This window comes from Anser anser (genome assembly GCF_964211835.1).
Source record: "Anser anser genome assembly, chromosome: 1".
Taxonomy (NCBI): domain Eukaryota; kingdom Metazoa; phylum Chordata; class Aves; order Anseriformes; family Anatidae; genus Anser; species Anser anser.
This window is the reverse complement of record NC_139720.1, coordinates 49,660,087-49,682,891: the sequence shown is the minus strand read 5'-3', so window position 1 is coordinate 49,682,891 and position 22,805 is coordinate 49,660,087. Positions and strand designations below refer to the sequence as shown.

General features: G+C 33.8%; 1 protein-coding gene across 3 annotated transcripts; it reads right to left on the bottom strand.

Moving 5' to 3' along the window:
- Positions 1 to 1,931: 1,931 nt before the first annotated feature.
- On the bottom strand, positions 1,932 to 12,149 carry KERA (keratocan). Of its 3 annotated transcripts, none has more exons than XM_083819864.1 (4): positions 11,977 to 12,149; positions 9,889 to 10,047; positions 7,437 to 8,329; positions 1,932 to 3,040 (listed from the first exon to the last, which is right to left on the bottom strand). In XM_083819864.1, the coding sequence occupies exons 3-4, from the start codon at positions 8,323 to 8,325 to the stop codon at positions 2,868 to 2,870; spliced, it is 1,062 nt and encodes a 353-aa protein (XP_083675990.1). In that variant the 5' UTR covers positions 8,326 to 8,329; positions 9,889 to 10,047; positions 11,977 to 12,149; the 3' UTR covers positions 1,932 to 2,867. The 3 variants fall into 3 exon arrangements, with proteins under 3 accessions (XP_083675990.1, XP_083675989.1, XP_083675991.1); XM_083819863.1 differs by lacking the exon at positions 11,977 to 12,149 and adding an exon at positions 10,175 to 10,262; XM_083819865.1 differs by lacking the exons at positions 9,889 to 10,047; positions 11,977 to 12,149 and adding an exon at positions 9,623 to 9,794.
- Between the last annotated feature and the right edge of the window lie 10,656 nt (positions 12,150 to 22,805).

Genomic DNA, 22,805 nt, shown 5'->3' with positions numbered 1-22,805 from the left:
GCAGAAAGATTTGAGCATGAATACAGTCATGTGATTCAAAAATGATGTGATTTAGGCCTGTTATTGTAATCTGAGAGGGAATTTCACCAACTTTCCCCAAATATTTAGAACATCAAGACCATTGCAAATAGAGTTATGAATGCAATAAAACTGCTCAACCCCCAACCAGGGTTGATTTATCTTATGAAGAGCAGTGCAGTAACAAAGCTATTTTTCATTTTACATGGAATTATTTAATTCTATAGATATTTTTCATTCTGCAGTGCAGTCAAGATGGGACAAATTATCCTAAATGAGGATACTTGGGGTTTTCTTTTTGTTACACAGTTCCCAGATGTGAAGTCAGCTGGTTGTATCAAAGATGTAAGACATAAAGCAGTTGGTAACAACAGCTCTTCAACCTAATAAATTTGTCCAAGGAAGTATCATGAACTTTTGTCTTCATTGAGATTAACTGGGATTTGCCAATTACAAGTCCTTAGGATCAATCTGCATATGTACAAAGATTGTTCTAAAGACAAAGACCTTTGAAGAATTCATAAGGCTATCCACCTTACAGTCACATATCATCAATTGGAAAAAAAATCTGTTGATATCAACCGGCTGAGGGAAAGCAACCATTAACAGCAATTTTATTATAGAAAACATAATGTCCCTACCAACAAAACTCAGTACCTTCACATTCCATTGTCCCTGAATGTTTTTAGTTCTAATAGATTAAATTATCTATCTAATAGATAATCTTGACATCTCTTTGGAGAAGGGTTAGTCTTTTTTGTTTGTTGGTTGGTTTTAAAACCAAATAGTGCCTAAAGTGTCATAATCTTTGGCTGGAACTTTGGGATGCTTTTCAATATTGTCCATTAGGACTGCTAATAATGTGCATATATACCTGTAAATATCCACACTGTAATATGTATATTTGTTCTTTGTTGTAAGTAGAAATTAATTTCCAAGTACAAGCAGATGATAGTTGTTATAATTTAATTAGTAACACTGTCACACAAAATTGTTTCTTTTTTCAAAAAATAAATTACTATGTTATTACTAAATTAAAGAACATAGGTAAACATGCATATATACTGTAGAGACTTTTTAAATCTTCTGTATTTTTTCATATAGGTTGAACATAGAGGAACAGAAAATATTTTGCTAAAAGGGCAAAAGTTTCCCAGAAATCACATAAAATGAACTGCAACAATAAGGGTTTTCACAATAGGATTTCTGAAAAAGGGGTTATTTCTATGCTGGGTTTCTATACTGGATTATATACAGAAGTGCACTGGAGGAGAATAAGGCCTGAGGCCTCTGAAAGGCCTTTGGAAAAAAAAATAAAACAGACAAGAAAAAAAAACTCTGAAAGTTGCAATTCTCAACACTTTTAAAGACCTACTTTTAAGAAAATGTTTTATCTTCAAAGAAAAAGTATACCACATGCATAGTTTAAAATGTCTGTTACAGAGGCCAGTCCTGAAATGTTATAAATAGATGCAAGATGTTGAAGAGCAAATAATTGCTTCTATCTACAAATACAAGAAGACTGAAATAATATGACTGATGGATAGTCTATTATGTTGACCATCAGAAATAACAAAAATGTCATACTGTCCCAGTGAATAGTTGAGTCAAATATTTGAGACGTATTGAAATCCCAGTATACTATCTTAGGAAAAAAAAAAAAAACTAACTGAGAAGAAAAAGAAAATCAAAGATGTTTGCTTATATCTCTCTTGTTAGTGAGTTGTGAATTTCCTGTGATCTAAATACTTGGACTTCTCTAAAATCCAGTGTTGTTATGTGCATATATATGATAATTAAATACTGCTCTGAGTTTGTTGTATTTGCTTAAACTGATACACTTCCTTTACAAATATTTGGCTAGTTCAGAAAATAAGTTGTGAGTAGTTGGGGAAGGGAAGGTTTTCTCTTAATTTCTTAATTTTATATTTATTACTGTTATATTAATTTGACATTTTAACTTCTGTGAAGCACCTACTCTGTGATAGGTAATAATTACTGTTCTTGGTTTTATCTCTATGGAAACAAAATAAAAACCAAATACTCAATGACAATCCTAAAACTGAAGAAAGAAATGATGTCACCATTAGAAATGGAATACTGAAGAATGAAACAGCAGAAAATTGTCACTTTGATAGAGTAAGATTTCATGTCATATTCCCTTGTCATGGATCTGAGTTGGATAAGTGTATTTCAGTTTTGAAATCACACACTGAATAAGTCATATAGAAATATATATTTGGTATATTGCTTTGGGACCTGAATCTCACACATTTCATGTCTTAAAATACCAATATCAGTCTTCCCATCTTCAAGGGATGACAATAATTTATGAACTATTTACATGGTAAGTGGCTGTTCCTTGTTAGACAGTGACTATCTTAAAGACTGACAGTTTTGATAACTAGTGTTCATGTAAAACATATTTTTTTCTATCATATATTTAGCCAAATGTATCCACATTCTTTATGCTAGTTACTAGGTAACAACTACATGGAAATATAATTTGTCTATACCAATGACGTTAATAGGTTAGATGTTGTAGGTTTTGACAAGACAGATAGAGTAGGTAAGAATTCTCTTTGGAATATTTGGGATATTACAACAGAAGTTTTTCAACATATTTGCATTAGGAATTCTTAGGTAAAGTATTAAGCATGTCTTATGTAGATCCAAAATCTCTTCTAAAAGAAGAACAATCTTTTCAGCTGTAGAAAAGATGCAAGCAAAGGACAAATTAAAGTCAAAATAAAACTGTTACTTCTTGATTTATGAGCTAGAACAAATTCCATTCCAGTAAAATTTGTATCTTAGAATTCTCACAGCACAAGACTGACACTGCAATATGTTTATATGACAACAGCCTGCAGTAGTCGGAAACATATCATGATGTCCAATGGAATTGGAGGCTGAATTTCATTTCCATCCAAGCGTAGATAGCGGAGGCGAGGTATGTTACCATAAAAACCGTAGTCTTCTGCTACAGTAATTGAGACTGGGCATATCTGAGTACCATTGACACCTGAAAATATAGATTAAACATGTTAGGTAATTTCCACGGGAAGGGTTCATGAAGATAAAATGTGTTTAGAAGACAAATATAACAGCCTTGCACCAGTATTTTTATGGGAGTCACTTGTTGTCAGAGTTGGAAAAACACAGAATTAACAATTAACTACTTCATTGTTAATGTAAGAAAACGTTAAATAATGTAATCTAGAACAGTGAATCGCATATTTAATGTTCTGTAATTATGACTAAAAGGTACTAGATGCATAATTTTTTTCTTGGACAGAGATGAAACTAGCTTAGACAACTGTCTGTATTTATTGAGACATAACTCTTTGACCTCAGAGGGAGCAAAACAAGGCTAATGCTGAGGAATTTTGAAGATCTTACTGCAATGATAGTGCACAATTTTTAGCAGATGTACTTCATTGAAAATCTCATGTTCAAAATGATAACAATATTGAATAAGAGGACCTGTTCATATAATGTCTAAAACTTTTAATATCTGTATTTTCCTGTTCTTTCAAATTCTTCAGTACAGTTCTCTTTAATTGCAGTAATAAAACTTGTGCAATGGAATATACTTTTTCCTAATTTGAAAACCAAAAAGTGCTTAAAATTCTTTATGAATCACACATATGCTAACATTCAGAAAAAAAATAATAATGAAACAATAATTTGAATTTGCTTATTTTCATATGGGTTAAATAGATTGGATTCTTTACATTGTCTCTCCTAAATTATTTCTGCACTGTCACTTGACAAAAATGTTTTTCACATCTTGTCTTCAGTTATTGAATAGCACAACTGACCTATTTCAGCCTTATTCTAGAAAATACTGGTGGTGTTTACTTATCAAAGATGTCAAATTCCTTGGACCAAATTACAGTCTTTAGTGATTAGTCTGACTGCATGAAGATCTTGTTGGCCCCAGATCACCTGCAAAAACTACTTGAATAGAGAATGTAACAGATTTTTTTTTTTTCTCTGAGTAGCCTAGAAATAGCAAAAGAAAAGCTTTTTGCCATTTTTCTCCCTTTATATTTACCAATAATATCCACATATCTTCTGATTACAAACCCCAAAATTCATTTAAAATAAAACATGATTTTAATATTTTTTTTTTATCAAAAGAAAAATAATATTTCTGAATAACACTGTCCAGATGTTTGCAACATCTTGGAAACAAACTTTATCTTTGTCATGGAAACTGGATAAATACATCTATTCAGGCAAGGACTGAACATTTTATCAGAAACATTATACCAAATCCTCTTTGCCTATGTTGTGAAATCTTATTAATTCATCTGATATTTTGGGAAGGCATTTGATATTCTTGGAAGAAACAAGGTACAACTTTTTTTCATATGTGAAAATGAAGCAGGAAGCTTGAGACTGAGGTATCATTATGGAAATTATCTAGGAAGTTTTACAAATGAATCAACATTATGTAGCAGAAAATATCTTTTCAGGTCAAAATGCTGTCCTTAGGAGACAAGATGGTTTCAAATGTACTCTAAACCTCTGTGTTCTCTGATCTAGAAAATATCTCAGTATAATAGTCTTCACTGGGTTAATTACTCCAACCTTAATGTGAGGAAGAAATTATGTAATAACAAGCAACCTGTGAAGTGATTTCTTGATGGTGTGGTATGAAGAGGTTTGGTCTTTTACTGTTTCCCTCCTTTAAGTAGCAAATCCTGCCAAATTATCAGAAGAGTAAAAGTCTCTCTCTGTTCTCTTTCAGACTTGGGGTTCGTGGGTATATTGATGAATTTTGCCAGCAGAAGCAAGGGGGACAGGGCAATCCAGTTATATGGATTGCATCCACCTAACTGATCTATGCAAACAATAGTGTCAGCCTAAGCAAATCATTTGACTCTGTTTATAAACTTTGGAGAGAGATGGATACGTCCAAAAGGTGATTCAGATCTCCCTAAAATGGATTGAATTTCCCTCTGGAATTGTGTATCTCTTTCCATTTTATAAGTTGGAGGACTGTATGACTAATTCAAAATAGATACCAGAACCTGGGATGATTTATTCAAATAACATGAATCCATATGTGGTCAACAGTATTGATAAGTAGAATAATATTTAAAAATGAGGCTCTGGAGCTGCTATAGGAGAAAACTTCCTCATTACTGACTAATACTGTGTATCTGCTGAAGAACCAGAAAAAATCTTATTTTGTTTTTCAGTAAAACTCATAGCCTCTCAACATTTAGAAAATGAGTTTATAAAGAAGATGAATCTGTTATGACATATATGATCAGGAGGATGTTTCTGGTATAATATTGTAACCTACAGCTGCACCCATTGTGGTCTAACTCAAATAGTTGGACTCCTTTTCTCCTTTTTATGTATTCATTAACTACAGCAGCCAAGGATAAACATCGCAAATTGTATGTTTCTGGGTTCTTTCAGCAAAGAAGCCAGTAGCAGTTATAGCTCAGGGGTCTGACAATAAGTCAGAATCTAGAACTTGAACCATTTTACCATTTTCTTCCAAATATCCTATAATGGATTCTGATAGACCAGTATTGTTTCTTGGCCCAAAGACTTTTTTTTTTTTTTTAAAAAAAAAAAAAAAGGTTTATTTGACTATTTTATACATAGCTACTAAGAATAAATCCTTATTGGAAAAAAAGTAATAAAAATGAGAGCAACCTTTCAAAGTGATTAAGCAGTTAATGAATGTCCCATTTTGAAAAGTGGTAAAGACATTTAGTAATGTAAATCTTGTGGAAAATTATCGTGACTTAGGCTCATTGGAAAATGAGACTTGAGTTTTTAGATACTAGATGGGTGACTTTTCCTGGTTTTCTCATATTTTTAATCTTATTAAAGAAAATAAAATAATTTGGTAGCAGTTCAAAGGGTCTGTGTTACCTAGACACAAAATACATCTTAACTGGGCAAGTTACATTCCATTGATTTTAATTTAGTGTTCATTTAAAGAGACGGGAGATAAAGTCTACTCTTGAGGCCCTTCAGTGAAACAAAATAAAACACTTTGTAGCCAAGGGGCAATGAAACATGTTCAGTGACTACATATGTCATGAGCCCTAACTTTAATTAACTGTTAGGCTTTTTGCAGGCCAGTTAAATACGTTTGGGTTGTGCAAAATTGATTTGTCTTTATGAGGTTTCATACATTTGATTTTCTGCATTCAATTAATTAAATTATTAATAGTTATCTTCTTCTGGTATATTTTTCTTTGATAGAGCAGCCAAATTGTTATTTTTAGTATCTTTGTGAACTATTGTAACACAACATAGAAGTAAGGAACCATTTATTCAATTAAATCAGTGTAACAAGATGAAAAATTTGGAGAGGTGAATATATTCTGTGCAGTGATAATTAAAAAGTGATAACTTTGATTTTGGCTTTTGGCATGAAACAGCCTACTGTACTGTCTAGCAAAAGGCAACCAAAGATTAGTAAACTAAATGATTTAAGAACTTGGATCTTAAAGGATCTGCAGAACTTGTGAGCAGATGCTCTCTCTACCCTGTATACCTAAATACCATGTTCTTCCTGTACCGGGAAGAACGTCAGAAGCATTGCTAGAAGAAAAGTTATGACATGACAGGCTTCTATTGCTTTGAGAATAAAGTCTTGTGTCATTTATAGAAAGAAGACATTTGAGGAGATAAGCATTCGTAGAATGAAGTTTCTGTAAAGTTAAAGAATTTTTTGGAAGAAAGATTAAGTATATATACCAGCATTTTTTACATAAAAAATAAAATATGGGTAGGATATTCAAGCTTGAAATATTCAATAGCCACAATGTAATTAGTTCTATTCAAAAAAGACTGTTTTGACTGCAGATAATATTTTATTCTGAGTCTCTCACATTAGGCTCCTTTTTTTAGATAGCTTAGGTAGAAGAGAGATGTTCAAATCAGCTGAACCAACATTGATTCTGTTAGTTTAGTGAAGTTTCTAAGATGCTCATGAGCTTCGGAAAACTAGCAGTCATGCAGTTGTGAATATCCTAACATGCTGCTTTTATTGTTGTTCCATGTTGTTGTTTCTTGCTAGTTTATTCCTATCCTATCTGTGGGAAAATTTAATTTCTCCCAGAATGGTTAGCTGTATGTATATATCAAAATGTGAAGGGAAAAATTTTCCTTAAGCCACCTATATTTCTGACCTTCTGATCTGCTTGTATTTTATTTATTTATTTTCAATATCTGAATTAACAAATCAAATGTGGTATTACTTACATAAATATATTTGGTTGTCATATTTTAGAACTGACTTGAAAATTGGCCCATGGAAGGTTTTTTGCTTATCTCCCTATAGCAAGTGGCACATTTTTACTCTTTACTTTCAAAGAGTAATTTTTGAAGTTAAACAGTCGTTTTCAAAGAATTATTGTTAATTGACAATACACACTTACTTTTGATTCTGTTGTGATCAAGGTGAAGGTGCTCAAGACGAGCATTGATAGGTGGAATTTTAGTGAGCTGGTTATGAGACAGCTGTAAGTCTAGAATAGATGAAACATTAAACCCATTTGGGGGAATACCATCATCAGATAATTTATTGTAGTTCAGCCTAAGGAAAGTCACTTTGGGTATTGCACTGAAGTAGTTTTCTGGTATCACTTCAATGGAGTTGTTGTCTAAAAACAGCTGCAGTGTGTTAGCTGGAATGCTTAAAGGCATCTTTTTGAGTGAATTTTTTGCTATGTTGAGTTGCATAAGACTATTGAGTCCTTGGAAGGTGTCACTTTGAAGAGCGCTGTCCAACAAATTGTTCTGGTGCAGATCTAACATAGTAAGGTTTTCCAAGTTGCTGAAGACTCCTTCTGGGATTCTGGAGATTTTGTTCCTAGCCAGCCTTAGCTGTTCCAAGCCCACTGGTAATGGAGCAGGCACCTCTTCCAGTTCATTATCTTCAAGGAACAAGTAAAGCAGCCTTTTCAGCTTGCTCAGCACACCACTCTCAATTCCACTGTTGGTGATTTTATTCTTGTTCAGATTTATCCACCTCAGATGAGTGGCATTCACAAAAGGTTTATCTGAAATTGTTTCAATTAGGTTGTTCTGAAGATAGAGGTACCAGATTCTTGCTGGGATTGCAGGTATTTCTTTAAGACCTTTGTTATCACAGTATAATGCATTGGGGAAACTAGGAGGACAAAAACATTCTTGTGGACACTCAAAAGTGTAGTGAGACCAATGTTCAGGATCCAGGTCATCATAAACTTGTCTCACAGTTCGAGTCCACACAGAATGAGCTAAGAATAATAGCAAAAGGCTTGGACAGGCTTTTAGAGTCATCATTTGCCTTGGAAGGGGAGAAAAAAAATTAGTTGTCTTAACACAATCCTCTAACAATATACCAGATTAACAAAACTGGTTAATTAACATTAATTAACATTGCAAATAATATTTCCTTTATGAACAGACAAATTCTGTTACCTATAGCATTAATATAGCATGTTCAGGACAAATTTAACAGTAATACAAAGTATAAACACTTTAGTGTTAAATGTTAAACATTTTCCTGATTCAACTTAGTTTTCACATTGACTACCAATTTAACAGATGTTCTTTCAGATATCGTTTCAAAGAATCTGAAAACATGGACAATTTCTCTGACAATAAATCATTACTTCTTATAAATTCATTTAAGTTTTCTTATACAGAGCTGTTTTGCATAAGCTAGTTAAGGAACTGTATTATTTTCAATAATGCTATCAATACTATGGTGATCTTTATACCTTTGCAGTCAGTGTTACTCCATTTAAAACTAATTATAAAATCTTTTTCTGTTTTTCCTCTGTCCTAAATTATAATGGCATCTGGATCAGATTTTCCAGGTCTTTTGTCATCACAGAAAAGTGAAAGATCAAAGAGTGTTTTAACAGCTGTTTGTTGGGCATGTTCTTAAAGAGCTTGGACGGAATATGGAGTAATCCATTCCCCTCCCTCCTTCCCTCACTCTTTCAAATCCAAAGTTATTAATTTTTTTCTCTAAAGCAAACAGCCAAAATAAATGCCTGATCTAAATTACATAAAAATTAAGTCCTAAACAAAGTATATCATATACATTCATGTTTCTTGGATCAGTTTTACCTACTTAATTACTTGCTTTGTTTATACTCTTCTATTATTAAACAATGAACAACATTTTCAATGATAATTTGCTCCAACAGGACATATCTGTGCAGCACAAAAGCTACAAAAGCTTCACAAATTCTTTTTTTTTTTTTTTTTTTTTTCAATGAAGAGGTAAGAAAGAGCTGAGATTTCTGGTCAAAATAAAGAAATTAGTTTTAGCAAAAATAATATTTAAATACAGAGGGAATTCTCTCATATGGTTAATGAACCAGTAAGGTTAATAGCTCAGTTAATCTCTGCGTACCATATGTAGTCATTTAATAGTTTTCATTTTTGTTATTACTAGTAACAAGTGCAGTATCCTACAGATCTTTCAGCCCCACATTCTGCTATCTGGAAATTTTCCAAGTATTTGAAGAATAGCATATTTAATTTACACGGTGAAATAGTACCTTCTCACTGTTTAAATATTCATAACCTTAATAACATTTTCAAAAAGGAATATAAAGTAATTTACCTTGTTAGTCAAGTTCTTGGAGCTATCTGAAGCCAGTTAGAAATAAGTTATAAATACAGTTATAAATAAGTTTTATAAGAAATATATAAGAAATAAGTTATAAATACAGAGCCTTTGGCTGCTAACCACTGTGTTTGCTTCCTGTTCTTCTAAGAATTAATAGCATATAAAACTTGAAATGCATGCTAGCATTCCCAGCTGCATTACCACACATACCTTATTAGCTATTGTTTCTAATTTGACATTGCTTCAGAATTTGGGCTTACCTCAGCTTTCTTGGATCTTCTTTTCTTTCTATTGGTCACTGTTGTTAGACTGTAATAGCCTGAGTCAGGCTACAAGCCGTGTTCTGTGAATACAGCCTAATATATACGCATCAGTGACTACAGCTTTTAACCCCTAAAATAACTAAGGCACCTCAGCACCTAAGCAAGAAAAGACAGGAAATACTGGTTTTAATATCAAACAGCCGCAGAGCTGAAGTAGTTTGATTTTTATAGTTTAGCAGATGAAAGGAACTGGTCTAGATGAAACAGGTAACACAAAATATACCTTTATTCAACATTTTTGTCAATTGATACTTTACATGCAAAGCTTGCTTGCATCATAATTCATTCTCATGATACCTGAACTGGCTGCAATGAATTAAAAACAGTGCCATCTGTTCCTACGGAAATCTTTTATTTGATTTTGATCAAATACAGATGCTGCCATGCCATTTAAAGACATAATTCTTGATTAAGAGAAGAAGATAGCAAAAGCATTCACTAAGAATTTTTTAATAACATCTACTTCCATTTCTCTAAGGACTAAAACATACTTTTTTTTTTTTTCCTGAGATATTTTTGCATATATTTCTTCAAAGACTTCATGCTCTCCAGTGCCTCCTGCAGTGATCTCTGGTTTTAATTATCAAGGCACCAATTAATTATCTTGTTTTATCATTGATCTAAAGTAAACTCTTTCCAGCCAACTTGCTTTCCAAAGCATAGACACATATTTCTGATGTTAAGTACTTTGTTTTCTTTTCCGGTACAAACTTAAAGTAACAGATGAATATCAGGAAAACTAGACATTCAAAGACAGAGTCTAAGTATTTTAAGGGAAAAGCTAACGAAAATACTCTAAACACAAAATATATCCTCATAACTTTTATGTTTATATTAGTTATAAAATTTATATAATATATTACAGTTTAGTCTAATTCATTTTAATAATAAAATCTCTAACAACTTATATCATAATGTTTAATACTTTGATTCCTAAGAATGTCTAAAAAAAAGTTTAAGAGCAGAAAGAAATATCTAGTAATCTAGTCTTCATTTTAATCCTCAGTTTTCTGTTATCTTGCAAAACCAAAACAAAACAAAAAGATGGAAATCAACCCTTAAGTATGTGCTCAGTTTCCAGTGACTTCAGTAAGGTTAATGTTAAACACAAATATTTGTTCATGAGTAAATATTTGTACTACCTTGTTTTTTTTATAGGAATAAAATACATCCTCATTACCTGTTATTTTTACATATTTTAAGTATGTGCTTAAAAATGAAACAAGTGTTTATGTGTTTCACCCTGTTAGAACTCCAGACTCTCCAGCATCTCATACAAATTATTAGGGCTTTCTTATAAGTAAGGGATAAAACTGATTCCTTCATGAGTGCTATGCTGAACATTTCAAAATCTTAAATTATATGAAAAAAATTTACACCTATACCTCAAAATAAAAGTTCTAGCTTTGAGTAGATGTAATACCTATAAGCAAAAAATTATATGTACTACATTCAATTTTTCATTATGAGTGCCATTTTAAACACCTAGGCCTTAAAATGTTACGTTTGACCTCCTGCAGCAGTCATGGTGCTGCATATTAATGACAAGAAAGCTGGTCAGCTAGACTGCACAGAAGAGAGGTGGGGAAAAGCAGAAACTGCTACAGTATAAATGTTACAATAGCCATGAGATCAGTAACAAATGATTTAAGGAGGCTTCAACATGAAAAGCGTATCTATGATTCTTCTCAAAGCCAGACAGTACAATGCAAATCTGGTTTGTATTTGTGCTAAATCTTCATGGGGTGCATAGAGAAGATATGGACTTTCTGAGATCTGTTCACCATTAAAGAACAAGCCAAGACCTTCACAAATGTTATACTGAAAGGTTTTAAACAATGAGTACTGGTGGCGGATATCTTCTGTGACACACTTAAATACAAGTTCCCAGATGTTGCACATTTAAAAAGAAAGAATTTATCTTATGCTTCAGGAGGGTCTGAATTTAACCTTTAACCTGCTAATCATGTACAGATGTTCATTATGTTATCACAGAAGTCATGGACGGAACGACTTTTAGCTTACCTTGTGACAGGTGGTGGTACTATTTGAGTGAACTACTGTTTAGCAAAGGAGAAGCAGGTCACAATTTGACCTTTGTGGATCTGGAGACCACAAATTTGATCCTTATCAAACAAACATGTTGCCATCCCTTTTAAAGATGAAGTTCTTCACTAGGAGAAGAAAAGAACAAAAGCATTTGCTAAGAGATTCTTTATAAGGTGTATTTTTTTTTTCTGATGCAAACTGTAGGAAAAAAAAAAACTACAGAGAAAAGTCCTCAAAATCAAGAATATTTTCAAGAATATATCGAGACCGTGATGGCTACAATATGTATTCTCACATGCACTCCAAAGTTTTGGAAAGAGCTCTTCAGGAACATGTGACTGTTTGGGTGCCCGAGCAGATGTTGCAGAAAAGTCTACTTTCCATGAAACCATTAAAATTACCCACAAATTCTCCTTAATGCATTTGTTTTGTATGGTTCTCCATCATCTTTATTATTTAAAGGGTGAAATATATGGTGATAAAGTTTTACAGACTAATAAAAGACCATGGCCAAGATTTCCAAAAATGACTAATGGTTTGGGAGGCTTTTCAATGTGAGTATCCAACCTGAGACACTTTCCAGAGCCTTATTTTCAGTAAGAGGGGACTGAGAGTTTTGTGTTAACATGGTCACTTTTAAGTTGTAAAGCTGAGCAATCAAAGAAACACAAAATGTTCCTGAGATCATGAACTATCTCTAAAACTGTATTTCAGAATCACAGAATTGTAGGGGTTGGAAGGGACCTCAAGAGATCATCGGGTCCAACCCCCCGTGTTTGCAATGTTATTGCGTGACAATAAAAGGAAGTGCAAATATGAATACAAAAAATAATAATAAAAATAAAAATCCTGCAAATACCTATTCTGTGGATCCTAGATGTCTTTTAAGAAGATACTGCTGAGATTATTCTAGTTTAAGAACAATGTCTGAAACTATTACAGAATTTTTGCTCCATATTTCTCTTGGTGGTCCACATTGCTAATCAATGTCATAACAGACACTGCCAGAAAAAAATCAGAGATTGAGGGACACCAATAACCACAGAGGGCAATAAAATCTCATTGAGCAGAGTGGTGTACTTGCTTGGGAATTGAATAGCCCATATGATTAAGAAAGACTGGAATGGCTAAAAAGACAAAGACTATAAAGACCCACAGACAAGAGATATGGACAACTGAGACTGCTGTAAGAGCAGTTGCTCTGTTTCAGTATCAACATTGCTGACAGGGAAGAAATGCATTGCTTGCTTTCAATAATGGCTGCCATATGATTCAGATTTAGTATGAAGCAAGGTCTGTTAAACATCAAGCATGAGTATAGTTCATTACCAGCAAACCCAGGACTACAATGCAAGCAGAGCTAATTCACCAGCCCTGTGGAGTGCTCCATTTAACAAAGGATGCAATCCCGTGTGCCTAATTTGGGTACTACTTTACTAAAATGTTAGGTGTCTTGCCTAAAAGGAAATTCAGTTTGCCAACACCCCCCCCCCCCCCCCCCCAATTCTCTTAAACTCCCTTCAGGGTGCCTGGAGAAATGGTGATGATTCAAAATCTGCAGAAAACATGTCTGTACACAGTTTAGGCACCTTTCACCATATACTCTGCAGTTCCAGACAGCCGTGTGATCTATTTAATCCAGGTGTTTATATTTATGCAGGGTTCACTCTGCCTCTTTCACTTCTGCAGATTGGCACCTAGTGGTGATATATTTCTCTTTTTGCATTGTTGCTTGAAATATAGAGTAAGAAGCTCTCATTTTCAGGCCCTACTCAGAGTCACAAGGACAAAAGCCTGATTACCCTGCGTGATATACCCCAATTAATAATAGCTTCTACTTATCTTAAAAGGTATGCAGTCAGGTTGGTAAGACCAAGGAGTCTAAAATAAAGAAGATGAGTGAGGGCATCAGTCTAGCTCAAAGGACAATGCAGTTAGCCCAAGAGGCCAGACCCAGCTCCTATAGACACGTTACTTCATATCATTCCTGGTGAAAACAACAAAAACAACAAAACAACAACAACAACAACAAAAAATGAACCAACACCAAACATACATCAAAAACAGATTTAGGAGCAGGAACTCTGCCCCTCTCCTTCTCTTAAAATAATATCGAGATCATGCTTTCCTCTCCGCAACAGTCCTTTGAACAGCCTCCTTGAACAGTACAGAGGTTCAAGAGAAGGCTGGAGCACTGGTGCCTACATTTCCTAGCTACAGAGAAGGTAGGATCAAACTCCAAAGGCTAAATAGAACCTAGAACTACCTGCCTATACCTCTCAGTTAGGAGATGTCTCTCTTGTTTAAACAGGCATTCTGTGCATGTATGGTCAGATAAAGTATACTGAGTTTACCTGGTGAGCTCTCAGGTTCAAATAGGAGGCACTGGTTGAGGGAATCCTGGAAAACTGTTGAGCTGGCTTATTTTGTGAAACGCAAATGTCACCTGACTCCTGGTTTATATGGGATTTAGGAAGATCTGGTCTTATCCTAAAAGTTTGGAAAAAATATTTTGATGGTTTACTTTCTGCACACCCTCACTTCCTTATGAAATGAGTATTTCAGTTTAAGAAGATCCTTGCAGAGCAGCAAAATTCAGAACACAGTAACTAAAAGCTCAGCTTTTACTGGAAATATTAAACTCTCCTGAATATGCTTCATTAAGGAATGATTTTTCTGTCTGTTGCTTTTTCCTCTGTATTTTGAGATCTTCACCACAGTCACACAACAAAAGTTCCACAACACAATGCCAAGATCTGATATTTACCTTGGCTAGCTAGATTTAGATTACCTACCAAGTAAAAGTAGCTGTTAATCTCTTACCTTAATTTGTTTTCAAGTTTTCTTCAATTTCAATACTGAAATAAATCTATCCTGTATTAATACCAGGGACCTGATTTTTAAAATGTTAGATGTACAACTGTATATGGTAAGTGTATCTTAAATTAAGTACCCAATTTATACATTTATCAATTAAAAACATACACTGAGTTCTTGGCCCTCCATGTGACTATTTAGATGATTAATATTATCTAGGAAACTAATGGTAAAATAAAATATCAATTAGTCACTCAATGACTATTTTGTATATCTCCAATTTTGAAAAGTAAGCTATCATTGATTAAATATTTGAAGGTATCATAAAGATAGTGAAAACAGGCTACTTTGTAGTAGTGTTTCTTTTGTTTTCTTATTTAATTCTATTGTTTAAGAAGTGCAAATTGTTTGAATTCTTCTTCGTTTAGCTTCCCACAAGAGGGTGATGAATTCTGAGAAGCTTAGATCTATAGAAAGATTTGTCTTCTGAAAAGAATAACAAGGGTTTCAAAAAAAGAGCAATCCTACAGCTTAATGAAATATATATATATATATATATATAGTAGTCCTCTTGTAATAAAACTATACTATACTGATTTTGCCAGATGAGAAATTCAAGGATCAGGTGATTTTTTAATATTTAAAAAGAAAATCCAAATGGTATAAGCTATATGAAAATCCAGCACGTATTTTATTTTCCATTAATCGTAACATACTTTGGTCTAATTTTTAATGTAGATACTCTTTGGGAAATACTGAAATTAACTGTTATGTTGGTTGTAATTTTCCAGAACTGGCATTTCCAAAGGCATTCATGATATCTTCCACAGTCCTAACTTGAAGTTAGAGTCTCACTCACCATGAACACTCCAGTTGGTAATCATCCTTTCAGACTGAATATGTTGAAACTATCTCTTTATACTGTAGATGAAATTCCTCAACAAGCACTTTGGTGCCAATTGACAATATCTTTTTCTCTGAAGAAAGATGCAGAGCCCAGCTCCATGGCAGAATTCATGCATCCATCACTATCCAAGCATGCTGCAGCATTCCAGAGAACATAAAGGAGCGTGGTCATGTTCCATCATTGCCTACTCTTTATCTTAGCTGATTTCCCACTCATCACATAGCTTCTATGAATCCCAGAGCTAAATGACTAATTTCTTTCTGCACTATACAGGCATATACATCTCATGCCATGGTTTCAGATACCTGTCATCCTGAATCTAGAGTGGGACTGAAAAATCCTGCAGGGGATGAATTTTCTTTCCCACAATTAGGAACCTACGTTTAAAAAAAATCTTATTTTTATACACAAAATCACAATTTCTTTTCAGAATCAATATAGAGTTGCATATAATTTTGGCATTCTTTTGACTTATTAGTTTTGATGTTTATTTCTTTGACAGTAAAATGGTCCTCATGGTGAAAACTAAATGTGAAGTTCACAAAACATTTTTGTATCCAGTTTGGAAACCAGTCTATAAAGTAAGATGTACAGCAGATTCATGTGACGAGGCACTGGAAAGTTCATGAAAAAAAATAAATTTGAAAGACATTGCTTGGCCTTGTTTATCTTCTAGATATCATAATCTTATTAATAAATTGTTTTACAGGGTATGAAATTTATAAAAACTTCCAGTGCTGCTGTTTGTAATCTTACATATGTTTCAATAGAAATATATTTTTACAGATATTATTCAGTACATTCCAAAGTGTCTGTATATTTTTTTTGGAATGTATTCTCTAGTCAGGCTGATCAGGTAACACTGTTCTCTTGCACAATTTATCCCATGCTAGGAGACACCAAAAATGTTATTTTGCACAACATAACTGTCCATACAGTTAAATCTAACAGCCCATTTTCTTTGCATATCCAAAGGCTACCTGATAACTGTGTCATCTCTGTGGCTGTGCTACTAAGTGATACAAGAACTGTTAGAGCTACAGTGGGAATGATACAAGGAGCTGCAACTTCCATACTAGCAGTTCCTGAAATAGAATCTCTCTAGGTCAGTAATATTGTAGTATAGTAGTGTCTTTCTCTAATGAGTGCTGGTGTAACAACCCCTGCAAGGAGCCCATCCATCTATTAAGAAAATATATTATTAGAGGAAAGTTACGCTACCTTGCAGGCAATGAGACTATGCCCAGAGATGCAGCTAGCAAGCAGCTCCTCAAGGGATATTCTCAAGAGATATGAGATATGTGAGTTTTTGCACATCTAATGATTGATAGAAGCCTAAAGTTAACCAATGTCATATCATTTTAAGGAGGTGGTTATGTTTTCTGTTAAAAAATAAAAAATAAAAATGCTGCCATTCTCATTGTTTTTCTAGACATTACTGCTTTCTCTCATAAAAAATTGTGCCTGTCTTTTGGGAACAAAAAAGACTAACAGAGTCGGAGTATGAAAAAATACTTGCTTTTTCCAACTTCCATTGCTGAGACTCTGTAATAGGTAGTTTTCTGCAACAATAAAAACATGGCCTATATGATAACCTGAATAATCTATGTTTGCTTAAGCTCTTATGACTAAATCTGACAGGAGGCACAGGCAGCATTCATAAACCATTTTAAGTCATTTGGGATTATTTTTTTTTCATTAACAGTTAAAAGTATTATTAGTCTTCTCTTAGTGATGAATTTAGACACTTGTTCAAAACATTGTTGATGTTTGTTTTCTTGGAGAGAATAAAAAACTCTGTGATCCTGTATAATCTTCCTTGTGAAATGAGTATTATTTGCCTTCTTTTGCCAGAAGAACAGTATCACTTTTCTTAAAATAAAGTTTTTTTCTTTCTTTTAGAATTCAAGTTCACTTGAACTAACTCCTGTACTTCCATTGTGTCATCTGGACTCAAATTTTTACTTTAAAATATTTTCCTTATTTTTTCACTGCCTTCTTATTATGCTGTTTTTATCCTTTTCTTTCACAATTTCAAGATACAAAGGTATGCTGTTCCACAGAGGAACTGTGTAAGGAGGATAATACCTAAATACATAGTGATTGCTTTAGTAATCAAGACTTGTTATAAATGTGTTTTCTGATCTGCAGATAATGATTTCAAATTCTGAAAAGAGAGATTAAAAAAAAAAAAGATAGAATTTCACCCGTAAATAATCATACTTTTTAACACGAAACAGTAGCAGCATATAATTTTTCAGATACACTGCTTCCTCCTGAAATCCTCCTCTCTTGTTTATATATCTACACCTTTCTATACATTGGACAAAGGCATGTAAATACCAGCCAAAAAATAAAAAAATAAAAATAAAAAAAACCAGTTTGAACCTTAGGGTTCCACAAAAGCTATCAAAGTAAGATTAAATTAAAGAATGTAAAGAATGCAAACTGAAATATTCAGGGCAAAGTGTTTATGTGATTCCCGGAGAAAAACCTTGAACTTGCTCAAGTTGGGCACTTTTGGAAGGTCCTTTTCCCTCAGAGAGAAATCTTTCTTTTGGTTACAGTATGTGGACATACGGGCAAAATTGTTTCCTGTCATAGCCCATAACATAAAACTGTTTTCCTTTGCATAATAAAATGCCCCGGGCATCCAATCTGACATTCCTTCATTCAAGGTGAATGCCCTGAAGCACAGATTTAGCTCATCTTGTCTTCCTCTGTGTCAGCTAGTATTCAACTATTCACATTAAGTAGAAAAGCTTTAAGAAAGATTTATCCATGAAATTTATATAGCTTCTTGATTAAGTTCTTTTCTTACAAATACAGAGTCTTTTTATCCAAAATCTAAATCTGCAAAAAAAAAGTGAGAACCAAAATGTCACAGAATCATGGAATGATTGAGGTTGGAAGGGACCTCTGGAGATCATCTAGTCCAACCTCCCTTCTCAAAAGGGGTTCCCTAGAGCACATTGCCCAGGATTTTGTCTAGATGACTTTTGAGTATCTCCAGAGAAGGAGACTCCACAACCTCTCTGGGCAACTTGTGCCAGTGCTCTGTCACACTCACAGTAAAAAGGTTTTTCCTTTTGTTCAGATGGAATGTCCCCCAAGAGCATTTTGCCCATTGGGGTGATAGCTCTTAAGACTGACTGCATTATTTTGTGTAGACATCTAAGCATCTTTGACAGTGGTGTCCCACATGTAAGAGTTAGATAGTCCAGATCTCTGACTTCACTGCTAGTACTCAGTAGTTCACAAGTGTCGGAATGGGAACAGATTAGCACAAGCCAGATGTAGACATCTGGGTATCAAATAAAAGTTTCCACAGTTCTTACCTATGGAATCTATATCCAAATGTTAGCTGAGTTATGATTTTGCAAGTATCAGGGGAGTCTGAATTATAGACTGGAATGTGAAATGATAAATTTTCCATGTGAATTTAAAGAAAACTCTTCAACTGTAGTGATGGTTCTTAAAATTGATATTTTTTCTCTATTACTTACCATCATTCTTGGAATCACATATTCATATAAATTATGAATATGTTTGAAGGAAACTCTGGAGGGCATTTAGTTCAACCTCATCTTCAAAGCTCAGGGCAATGCCAACACAGGTTATAAAAACCTCCAAGGACAGAGAGTCCACAGCCTCCCTGTGTAACCCATGTCAGTGTTTACACTCTCATTTTGAAGCATTTGTTCATCTGTCCAGCCTGAATTTCTCTTTTTTCAATCTTTCCTTTGCATTCTTGTCCTTTCATTGTGCACCCCTGAATCTGGTCCATTGTTCTACAGTGCTCTTTTGCCAGTGGAAGACTGAAATAAATTCTTGGTCTGAGGTATATAGTATATTCATAGATACAAACGGAAGTGACCTCACATAGCTTAGAAAAAAAGTAGACTGAGGAACATTCTTACAGGGACTTTCTGTCTTAGTGGCTCTCTACTGGAATTCATTCTTTTTTTTTTACAACCTTACAGCTCCTACCCTCTTCACTGTATGTTTGTTGCAGCTGTACATACAAAAATTCAAGCTGCCTTTCTTAAAGATGTCTTTCTTTCTTGTCCCCAGTTTTCAAAATAATTTAGTTTATGCTGAACAGACACTTATTTATTCCCCTTTTGGTAAAACTGAGGGTTTTCTGGTAGATCATATACCTGTAGAAATGTACACAAAGTTATAACACCTTGAGAAAATGTAAAGAAGTCACAATAACCACAAGTAGTCAGATAGATTTGATTCCTTCTATCAAGTGTATTGGGATATTTCCAACTAAAATTACATTTATTGTCAAACTACTGTACTACCTAGAATAAATGTTTCCAATTGACTTCTGCAACCATTTTGTTCCCTAGCCTAAATTTGTCCCTTCACTCTATCTCTTTGTGACAGACAACTCTCACCTCTCCTGGATTCAACATGGGAACCAAATTCACAGCCTAGGTCTAAAGACAACTTTTGCACTTGGACACCTGTTTTTTCTGAACTATGATTCTTCTTTTTAGATTGCTTTTTTTTTTTTTTAATAAAGGTAAAAATATGAAAGAAAATGTTAGTATCATTTTTATGATTTTCTCAGTCTCTAAATTCATATTTGAATTGAGTTGAGGCCAGCAATAGTAAAATTCAATTACAAAGATGTTATTATATCATAACTATAAAACTGTAAAAGTAACAACTTATAATGGAAATATTACCACCATCTCAGTTATTGTCATTATTGGTATTATAAATAATGTTGTTTCTTTTTCTTTTCTTTTATTTATTTATTTATTTATTTATTTATTTATTTATTTATTTTCTGTAAAACAGCTTTTATCTGCTCTTTCTAATTTAGAAATACCTGGATAGCTACAGGAATTCATGTGCACTGTGGTCATTAAGGCAGTTATTTTCAGTAAGCATGATAGGCCCTTTAGGGTAATTTTCATATAGAAGGTCTGTACAATTATGAAGTTTCTGATTATCTTATATTGAAGATAACAGGGAGGCTCCACTGGTTTTCATGATTTCATAGAATCATAGAATATCCCAAATTGGAAGAGATCCACAAGGATCATTGAGTCCAACTCCTGGCTCCACAAAGGACCACCTAAAAATCATACCATATATCTGAGAACATTGTCCAATGTGTATTTGTAGTCCTAAAAAGAGTTTAGTTGAGGCTAATTTACAGACTCCATTATCTCCATACTACTGCAGCTGTGTTATTATCCATTAAAGCCTGCTTACTTTTAAGTTATATTTGCTCCTGTACACACATGTATTTCATAATATGACCAAGGTTAGGAGGGAACAAGGGTGTATGCAACACGTTTTTCTGTGTCCAGGGTGCTGAAGCCTTTATAACCAAGCTCCATCAACTTACCTTCCAGGAAGAGCAGAAATTGCAAGTTATAGTGACTCAGTTTCCAAGGCTCTAGCTCTATTAAGGATTACTGAACACCTATATTTCTGTCCAGTGCCTGCAAAACTATTTATGTAATTTTCATAAGCTGATAACTAAGGTATATTGATGTACCTTAGTATAAGGTGTATAATATATATCATTGTACCTCTGCTTCTGTTAGATAAAGGGAATTTAAACAATCAAGTGATTAAAACAAGTGATTAAAATGACCAATTAATGCGAAACTGTGCTATTGTGGCTTACAATATAAGAGCAAAGAGATACAGGATACAGTGTCCCTTTTCTCCTTTAGCAGAGGGACATCATGTTCTGTATTTTTGTTAGTTTTTTAGGGAATTTCTGAATCGTAGGAAAGAGCTATTCAACACAAAACAGTGCTGCTAAATACTATTTTCTCTTAATTGTCCAAGTGCTTATTGCAAGATAAAGGTTCCCCAGCTCACTGGTATCATTTGATAACTTGATATTTTGTCAGTGAGTTTCATTCTCCTGTGTCCCTTGAATAAAAGACCTTGTGAAGATCTGTGGATGCTTTATATGTAACAACTGGCTATGCAGAAAGTACCCTCAGCAACAGGTTTTAATCTATCTTGAGGTGAACTGTTTTCAGTCTCACAGTTCACATTGTTTCATTTTGCACAAAGAAAAATTACTCACTGAAACAAACTGAAAAGAATTTTTTCTGTCCTGTTTGCTAGATCACAGCTGAGTGGCAATGTATTTCAGTATTGGTTTGTGCTGCAGAAGTCCTAGTGTTCAGTGTTTTCTGTGAACAGGGCGGCTGGGTTAAAAAGTCTGTGGAAGTGGTTGAATAATTTTCCCATAACTTTCTCTACTTGTTAATTCTTTAATATTTTTTGGCACTCCTTTCATCTTCTCATTTTACAATGCCTAGGTTCTATTCCATAATGATCCCCATTCTGATATATTCCAAAACTCCCAGCTTTAGACTTCATTTTTCATTCAGCTTTAGACTGCTATGAAAATTCTAGCTTACTTGCAGCAAAGGTTATTTTCAATCCTTCCTGTATGTGGACAAAAAAGTAACAACACTTATGAATTCCAAATGACAAAAATAAGTAGGGAAATATCTCCTGCATCTCACTTTTTTTTTATTAATCTTAGGGTTCCTTGGGATTACATATTGATTCTGAACACTTGCAACTGACAAGGTGCCGACTAAGGTGTCTTGTGGTTTGGGATTTTTTGTGTTGTTTTCTTTATTTTATTTTATTTCATTTTTCCAGAGATGATACTTTCTCTTTTTGCTATGGAAACTATTAGAGTTTCTGTTTGAGTGTTTCACAGCCTAGTAGTTGGAGGGGAAAGAGTACCCATGGGATTATCTGTGTTTGCAAGCAAGCTATTTATAATTCTCAGCTACATTTATTTTAGTGTGTGTTCCAGAATGGTGACAATATTTGGACTATGCATTCCCAGGTAGAATATAGTACTATTTCTCTATCGTGAATAGCTATGGTTACCTTTTACTTATTGTCTGTGGTTTCTGAGAGATTCTATTGTTCTTTTGACAACGCTGATGAATTAATTCACACTGTTTCATAGTTCTGTGACTCCTATACTGCAAACTCCATAAGACATTGACTTAATGACCAACACAAGTACAACGTTAAAGTGTATCTTTACAAACATATTGAAACTTGGAAG